General features: G+C 40.8%; 1 protein-coding gene across 1 annotated transcript; it reads left to right on the top strand.

Annotated features, from left to right (window-relative positions):
- The first annotated feature begins 363 nt into the window (after window positions 1-363).
- Window positions 364-8,087, top strand: GGCT (gamma-glutamylcyclotransferase). The gene is given in 5 exon segments (XM_082846475.1): window positions 364-678; window positions 4,859-5,004; window positions 5,946-6,081; window positions 7,207-7,335; window positions 7,337-8,087. Coding segments are annotated over 5 exon segments (636 nt in total). The 5' UTR covers window positions 364-474; the 3' UTR covers window positions 7,358-8,087.
- The last annotated feature ends 915 nt before the right edge of the window (window positions 8,088-9,002 follow it).

Raw genomic sequence — 9,002 nt, 5'->3', positions numbered from 1 at the left:
GGGTTATGGACCGTGGGGGGCATGGCCAGAGCTACTGTTTCATCTTAAGTAGACCAAAAATTCCCTAAAGAGCACACACTGCCAGTGAACCACGCAGGAGCCACCCAAAGGTAAGAAAATCTGGCCAGGACGGGCGAGCTACGACCCACAAATGGGGGACCTGACCCGTCCCCGCGAAGAGGGAGCCAATCAGAGGGAGCCTTGAACACGGGGGCGGGACAACAGAGGAGCGGGTCCAATGTGGAATCAGCCCGGGGTCGCCTCAGGGCAGAGTATTGCAAAGTCCAAGCAGCGAGCGGAGAGGAGGCGGTGGGCTGGCCAATCAGAGGAAGCAACTCACAGCGTTGGGTACTGGCAGCCATTCAGAAGAGTGGTCGCAGATGACTCGCCCGGCCCCAGCTTCCCGCCTTTCCCCTAAGCTCTAAGGCTGCGTGGCGCCGCGCTTCCTGGGCTGGGGTCGTCGGCCACCGCGCTATGCTCGTCCTCGCCTCACTCTCCTGCTACAGATCCCTGGTCCGTGCAGGCGTCCGGTGGGACATGGCGAACTCGGGCGGCGAGGACCTCCGGAGCCAGGAAGGGGAGAATTTTCTCTACTTCGCCTATGGCAGCAACCTGCTGACGGAGCGGATCCACCTCCGAAACCCCTCGGCCGTGTTCTGCAGCGTGGCCCGCCTGCAGGTCAGTGCTCTCCTCCCGGCCCCTGCGATGGCCTCTGCCCCCCTCTGCAGACGAGGGAGCCAGGATTTCGAGAACTCGCTTTCTCTTCCCCGCTTGTTGGCAGCACTGGGCCGGGAATGCAGCTCTTTCTGCTCAAAGTACGTCAGGGTTCCTTGCACGACCCCGGGCCGGTCGCTCTCACCCTCAGCCCTGTGCTTGACGCCTGCTGAGCTGTGCTACTCTGGCACCTGTGCCTCCCAGGCTACCCTGACGTCTCTCTCCTGACGTTCTCACCAGCTGCGCGTTCTGCCCAGATCCCAGCGCCTCTCCCTTGGCCACTGATTTAGGGGCATCATCACAGAATCCATTCGGTTGGTCCCTCTGAGAAGCCTTCTCTGACCCAAGTCAGGGAATCAGTTGCTTTCTGTTCTGTACCCCACTTTGCTCCAAGACTTGTCACCTGGTTTTGTAAAAATCCATTTACCTGCCTTTTGCTCCCGATCTGAGAGGTCCTGAAAGCTGGAGCCGTTTCTTATTCACAGTAAGGGCTGTGCTCAGTTAAATCAAGTGGCTGCATGAACCTTCGCTTGCCTTGGTAAGAATCATTGCTCTTAGTACCGTCCATTTATTCATTTAGTGCGTGTTCTTCCAGCACTTACCTGGAGATACAAAGTTGATTGAGTAAACCTGGCTGCTTTCAGGACCTCCCAGTCTATAGGAGAGACACTCGAACAAGTTATGTACAAAACCTTTTGACATTGTTGAACCAAACAAACATGGTCTCTGCTATCGTTGTCAGGGTTCTTAGTAGCAAGCAACAGAAGTGGATGATTCAAGCAGAAAAAGAATGTGTTGAAAGGCCGTTTGAAGAGCTCACAGAATGACCAGGAAGGTAGGACCACAAAGCTGACAAAACAAGCAGGCATAAAAGGGAAGCTCTAAAACAGCCAGTATCACACCAACAGAACCAGCCCAGGAGGCCACTGTTGCATCGCCGCTAAGCTTGGTAAACATGGACGTTGCATTGTGCATCACCTGCGCTGGACCCTGCCTGCTACTGTCACTACATCTCCAAGTTCCTGAAACCCAAATCTGGTTGCCACCACCAAGGTGGACTTTTTTGCTGCCCTGGGTCACTAGTTTCTAATTCAAAGCCCTAGGTGGGTGTCCTGATTGGCTAAGTCTTGGCCACGTGCCCATGCCCTGACTTCAAGAAAAGCTGGGAGAACCAACTTCTGGCATTTGAAACTTCAAAAATGGGAGTCAGGCTCTGAACACTGTCTGCCCCCAAACTCATAAGGCAGGGAATTCCCCAAACGTGGGAAAGACGTTCAGATGGTTTATAATTGGAATGCAGCAAAGAGCTATCAAGCAAATGATTATTCCGTCACAGGTATGGTCAGTCTTAAAAGGAGATATATTATACCTTACTCACTGTTTTGTTCTGAACTTAAAACTGCTCTTAAAAAAAAGTGAAATCTTTTTTTTTTTTAAAGGATCCATTCAAGGTGCTATGGAAGTGTATGACTTGGGGACCTGACCTAACTGGGATGCTCAGTAAAGCCATTCCTGAAAATGTGACTTTTAAACTGAGACCTGAATGACTGGGGAGGGGGGAAGCAAACAGATAGAATGAACAGCAGGGACAAAAGACCTCAGGAAAGAAAAAAGCTGGACCTTCCAGCTAGTGTGGCTGGAATCTAGTGTGTGAGGAGAGGGTGTAGCATGAAGACTAGAGAGGTTGGGAAGGGCCACATTTTACAGGACCACAGAGGCCAGAGAAGGCTTGGGTCTTTATCTTGAGACCAATGAGAGGACCGCTGCCAAATTTAAGCAAATGAAACATCAGATTTACATCTTTGAAAGCTGGTTCTGGTTGCTATGGAAAATGGATTGGAAGCAGTGGATGTAGGGAGCCCAGTTAGGAAGCTTTTGCAGCAGTCCATGCTAAAGATAATGGTGCCCTGCAGTGGTAGCAGTGGAGGGTAGCTGGGTTTGGGAGATATTTAGGAGTGAGTACTGTTAGGCCTTGGTGATTGATTGTGAAAGGAAGAAGAGATAATGGGGATGACTAAGGTTTTTGACGCAACAGAGTAGATGACGGTGATGTTTGTGAAAAGAAGAGGAGAATTAGTTTGGGAGGGAAAATCAAGCTCAGTTTGGACATGTATTTGGCCCTTAAACAATGCCGGGATTAGTGGTGCCGACCCTTCACCCAGCCGAAAATCAGAACTGCCATCTCTACCTCAAAAACAAAGGAATTGATACATGACTCACCCAAGGGCAGGAAGCTGAAAAAGTTTGGATAGAATCAGGACTCAGACCCTATTTCTTTTGATGCCACATATTCTCTATTTTAATCTCTACTCGAACTTTTCCCCATACTTAGTTAATTTGATGATATGTAAAAGGAAAATATAGATGCTATATTTATTGAAAAAAATTCACGTGTACGTGGACCTGTGTAGTTCAAACCCGTGTTATTCAAGGGTCAGCAGTACTGAGTTTGAGATGCTTGTTGTATATCCAAGTGAGCAGAAAAATATTAGTGAACATTCATTAAATACTCACTATATTCTAAGCATTTTTGAAGCTCAGAGGAGAGATCTGAGCTGGATTAGAAGACGACTGGAATATTGGATGGTATTTGAAGCCATTGGAGGGGATGAGATTGTCCTGGGCAAATTGCTGAACAGAGAAAAGGGCCTAAACTGAGCCCTCAGAAACTCCAACATTTAAAGACCAGGTAGTGGAGAAGGAGTTGGCAAAGGGGATTGAGGAGATCAAGGAACAGCCTAAAAGAAAGGAGACAGATCAAGACCTGGTGGTTAATGATGTCAGAAGCAGCTGAGAAGTAGAGCAAGACAAGGAATGAAAATTGTCTATTGGATTTAACAATAGACAACCAGTTCCTAGTGTGGTTGTAACTTTTATCAGATCCCCTGATGTCCTGTCAGGCATACCTGGTCCTAGAACATCCAATATACCAATTGAAGGTACGGGTCACTCAAACCGACCTTTTTTGTGAAATTCTGACAGGTTTTTAAGAAAATAAAGGTGACAGAGATAAAATATAAACCTTAGATTTATTATCTAGTCTAACTTTTTTTTTTTTTTTTTTTAATCATTAAGGAAGCTAAGCTCTGGAAAGATGGAAAGAAATCTTCTTAGACCAAACAGCCAAGTAAGGATTTTTAATCTTCTTGGCTGTGTCCTTTGATTATTCATCTCTGTGAGGGAGGAAACTAAACTCGAAACCTTGACTCCATTACTTATTAGTTGTGAGACCTTAGGCAAGTGCTTAATCTTTTTAAGCCACAGTTTTTCTTTCTGTTAAATGGGTATAAAAAGTTGTTGACAGGATTTTTAAAAAGTCCATATAAAGCTCATAGCACAGTGTATAGAACCCAGTAATTTTCCAGTAAGTGTTAGCTGCTCTTATGATTATTATAGATATGTTAATACAATTCAGGAATATTAAATTTATAAGTGTACAGATCACCGTCAAATGCCAGCTCCCTTAGGACAAAAAAAATAATACTAATAGGATACACTTACATACATAAAAGTGGGAAGAATGTTATAACCCTTAGGTAGCCATCACCCAGCTTCAACAATTATGTACACTATGATTGTCTCTAAGTTAAAATCTATGTAAGTGGGCTGGGAAGTAGTTTTCAAAAATAAAGATAGCTGTGTTAAGGCCTCAGGATTATGGGATTTATTCTCCCTTTTAAGCCTCTTGTTTATGGTAAGATACGTGTACATATTCAGTATACAGTTCATTTTTAAAGAAAAATATGAAAAATTATAGTCCTTGAGATCTGGGTCCTTGGTTGTTTATCTTTGTTTTTTTTTTTTTTTTTTTTTTTGCGTTATGTGGGCCTCTCACTGTCGTGGCCTCTCTCGTTGCGGAGCACAGGCTCCGGACATGCTGGCTCAGCGGCCATGGCTTATGGGCCTAGCCGCTCTGCGGCATGTGGGATCTTCCTGGACCAGGGCACGAACCCGTGTCCCCTGCATCGGCAGGTGGACTCTCAACCACTGCGCCACCAGGGAAGCCCTATCTTTGTATTTTTAACAGAAGGAACTCAAAGTTTGTTTTAGTTGCATGGAGTTCAAGGTAAATCTTTTTTTATTTTGAAGAAGGAGATTTTGGTTCACGTGGATACTGATCATATCCCTTTGGTTTCCTTTGTAGGATTTTAAGCTTGACTTTGGCAATCCCCAAGGCAAAACTAGTGAAACTTGGCATGGAGGTATAGCCACCATTTTTGAAAGTCCTGGCGATGAAGTATGGGGAGTAGTATGGAAAATGAACAAAAGCAATTTAAGTTCTCTAGATAAGTAGGTGACTTCTAATTAAAAGTTAAATAATTACTAATTTAGAAAGTGGATCATATGCAAGGATGTGTATATATGTGTTGGTTTTTCAAAACCATATACTATGGACATATTCTTTATACTTTAGAGTTAACCTAAAAGGTATAATGTTCATTCCTAAAAAGAAAAGCCTAGAAGGGTCACACTCTCTGATTGAGATTTGGGGAGACATTTGTAATCTCTTCTATAATTGATGGAAGTCCTTATTTTCATTCTATTTGTTTTTTAATAAAAATATCTTTGTAGTTTCATATTGCGAGAAGGCATGAAGATTTTTGTAATTGTTATATACTTTTATTGATTTCAAAAGCTCAGTTTTTATTAGTTTTTAAAAAATAATTCTTTAAGGTGGCAGTTGAATCAGTAAAAACAGTAATAATCATTTGTAAAAACTTCAAAACATATTAGAAATGCTTTGATGCTCTTTATAAATAGAACTCAAGAGTTGTGTGGCAGAGCATTTAATGCAAAGAAAGTGGCAGAGAAGAGTAGGATTTGAGAAGAGCAGACAATCATCTGACATGCTTAATACTTTACTTCACTTGCAAACAGGAATGAGCCATCCTCTCTACTTTTCTCTGGGTGGATATTCTCTTGCTGTCAGCACACATAGTCATTTTTGTAGCCTAGAGAGCAATGTTTCAGTGTTACAAAGCTTGAAATAACTACACTGAAGCATGTTTTTAGATAGGCTAAATATAGAGGTCTATTAGAAGCATACCCAGTAATAGTAAGTCTCCAGCTTTCTAACTGAAAGGCTAAACTTCCTTTTGATGTGGTGATACTTCTGCTCTATCCCAAAATATACAGGGAGCAAGTACATCCATAAATAGTTAAAATTTTTAATCTGGTAAACTAACTTGGCTAAGTCAAGTATGATTAAAGTTTGACTGTTCTGGTTTCAGGCAAGAAGGGGTTAAAAGTGGAATGTATGTCCCAATAGAAGTTAATGTTTCTACTCAAGAAGGAAAAGAAATAACCTGTCGAAGTTATCAGATGACAAATTATGAGCGTGTTCCCCCATCACCCCAGTATAAAAAGGTATCCTTTTAACTAACTACTTACAAAGACTTTGGGTGATTCCTTGTTAATTTCCACTGAGCTAAACTAAAGAATATCTTGTTTTTAAAAGGTTTTGTGTGTTTTAAATTCTACATGTACAATTCATTTTAATCAAAATGTTTTTTAATACAAAAATGCTATTTATTTACCAAATAACTAAATGTTCAGATTTATTTATAATGATAGAAATATGTCCCTAAAACTTCATTTATTAGAAAAAAAGCTTGTAGAAATGTATTTGAATCATAATTCTAGACATGTTTTTTACTTTTTTAAAGTAGAAAATAGCATGTATGTGTGTATTTTTTGTAGAGTTATTCTATACCCATGCTTTTATAATCATTTTTTTCTTCCTCCATAAAACAGTATTTCATGAACACCAAGATTCATTTTTGTAGGTAAAAAATATATTTCCTACTGCTGAAATGTTTTCCATTTCCAGATGGAGGGAAAAATAAGTCACACTGCTTTTCAGAATCAGGGATACCACTCCCTCAAGCACCAGAAAAGAATTCAGGATAGAGAGTCCAACATCCCTTTTCAGAAACCCAAACTTAGGTACCTGTTGGCAGGCCCAGTCAGGACATGATACCTGGAGAGGGTGAACCAGTTCCTGGGCCTAATCTGGAATTTTCTAGAAGGAACCTAGAGGAATTAAGCCTGGTATGGATCTGGGAAGTACCACTGGACACACTTGCTATTTATTCCCTCACGTCTAATTCAGAGGTAGCGTAGACTCCAGGATTCAACTACAACTGCTACCTGTAAACTGGAAATTGTTTTGGAGAATGGTGTTTGTTTCTTAAAAAATCATGCAAATTCTGTACAATAAGTTTTTCTCTTAATATAAGAACATTTTAAATCATATTACTGAGTACAATTGCTCTTCCATAAGGGTGGATCTTGTGGCTTTGAAAACTCCCTGCACATTCATGCTCATTGTGAGAGGAATGACTATCCCTCCATTTTGTTCTAGAATTGTTTATTCCAGAGTTATCGGAAAGCTAATATTTCATACTTTGATACTACAAATAAAGCTGTGGTATACTAAATTAAATTATGTTCCTAACTAAAGGGTTTTTTGTTTATTTTAACCATTTCTAGGTGATTTGCCTGGGTGCAAAAGAGAATGGTTTGCCACCGGACTATCAAAAGAAGTTAAACGCAATAGAACCAAATGACTACAAAGGAAAGGTCTCAGAAGAAATTGAAGACATTATCAAAAAGGGGGAAGCAAAAACTCATTAGAACCTAATAGAATACGTCTACAGATATTTTCTCTATATGCTAATACATTTTTAACATTTAGAACAGGGATCTGGGATATCTCTCTGTTTAATATATTTTCAACAGTGTTCTGAAGGGGTATCTAACTTGGGTGATTCCTTGTTTTCAGGCTATAAAAAGGCCAGGATAGGAGTTAGACAATTGAAAAGGGGGCCTTGCGGCATTGGAATGCATGACAAGTAGATGTGAGTATTCCTTCTGTGAACCCTTAAAGTTATTTTATTGAGTTGATCTGAAGTGTGTTTTTGCTCTGTGATAAAGGGTAGATTTGCAACTTAAGGATGGTGCTGGTAAATCACTCTGCTCTGGGATTTTTTCTTAGCCTACTAAGAGCAAGCAAACTGCAGAAGCAATTGATTATAACAACTTCAAAATTTAAAAGATGGCATACTGTTCTTAGAGGAATAAATGTATTTGTGGTTTCACCTATAGTCCCTACTAAAATACTACATTTCATTTTGTTAGAGAGACTCACATCATCACACATACTGGATCTGGTCTTGGTCTATAGCCAATCTATACTAAAGGATAATTGCACAGACTCTGGAACCAGACAGCTGAGGATTGACTGTCAGTTCCAGCACTTTCTAGCTGGGAAACTTTGGATTATATGACTGTGCCTCAGCTTCCTTGCCTGCAGACTGAGGACAGCCCAAATATCTATGTCTTAGGATTGTTTTGAGGAGTATATATATATATGTATATATATATATATATATATAAAATGAGCTTAGAACAGAGCCTGGCATATAATAAGTATTAGCAGTCATTATTGTTCTTACTGAAGAATTAAGTTTGTACAGAGCTATCCTTGGAACAAGATTTTAAAGTAGAAGGGTCACGATTATGAGGGAAATGTGTTTCCTGGAAGCTGAAATTTGATTCTTGGCTTACCAAGAAATGGTCACCTTCTTGAATTTACTTACTGAATAAGTGGAAGAAAGACGAGTCATGAATAAAACAACACTGGTTATCAAAAATTCTCTTATGTCTCTGTGGAATGCAGTGAGCTGGACCTTCCAAACAGGTTATTAGAATGAGAGGGAACAAGCCACAGCAGCATAAAACAAAGATTTGGTCTTTACTCTTGGGAAGAAGGACCAAAGGACTTCTCAGCTACAGCTGCAATTCTGTAGTGAGGCTGAGCCATAGACTACAGGTTTGACCATGTTTCATAGCTGTTACACCTCACTGTTTTCAAGTATACCCTCCAGTATTCCAGTTTTCGATAGTTGTTAACTCCTCCCCAAAAGACCAAGTTTGTCTGTGACCCAGAACACAGTTATGGTAATATAGTAAGCAAGGCTCAGTTGTGCTGTAGGTACTAAAAATTGCGTATTATTCTAAAATCTGTCTCTCCTACCTAAAATGACAGCTTTCATTAAGGAATTTAAAACATTAACAATAAAATCTTCGTGTCTGGCCTTTTAACAAAAATCTGTTAATCATGACTATTTTTCCAGTTGTTTTCCAGGTAGTACTCGCAAATGTCATATGTAAGGAATTTCCATTTCCACCAGTGATTTTGGCCCTCTAACCACAATACAACCAGCTCCTGGATATACTATAGCAAACATAGTTTTTGAAAAGCATTTCTGGACTTGAAAGAAAAT

The sequence above is a fragment of the Leucopleurus acutus genome (genome assembly GCF_964270905.1).
Source record: "Leucopleurus acutus genome assembly, chromosome: 9".
In the NCBI taxonomy this organism is placed as follows: domain Eukaryota; kingdom Metazoa; phylum Chordata; class Mammalia; order Artiodactyla; family Delphinidae; genus Leucopleurus; species Leucopleurus acutus.
The sequence above is the reverse complement of the archived record's forward strand: the minus strand, read 5'-3'. Positions and strand labels throughout refer to the sequence as shown.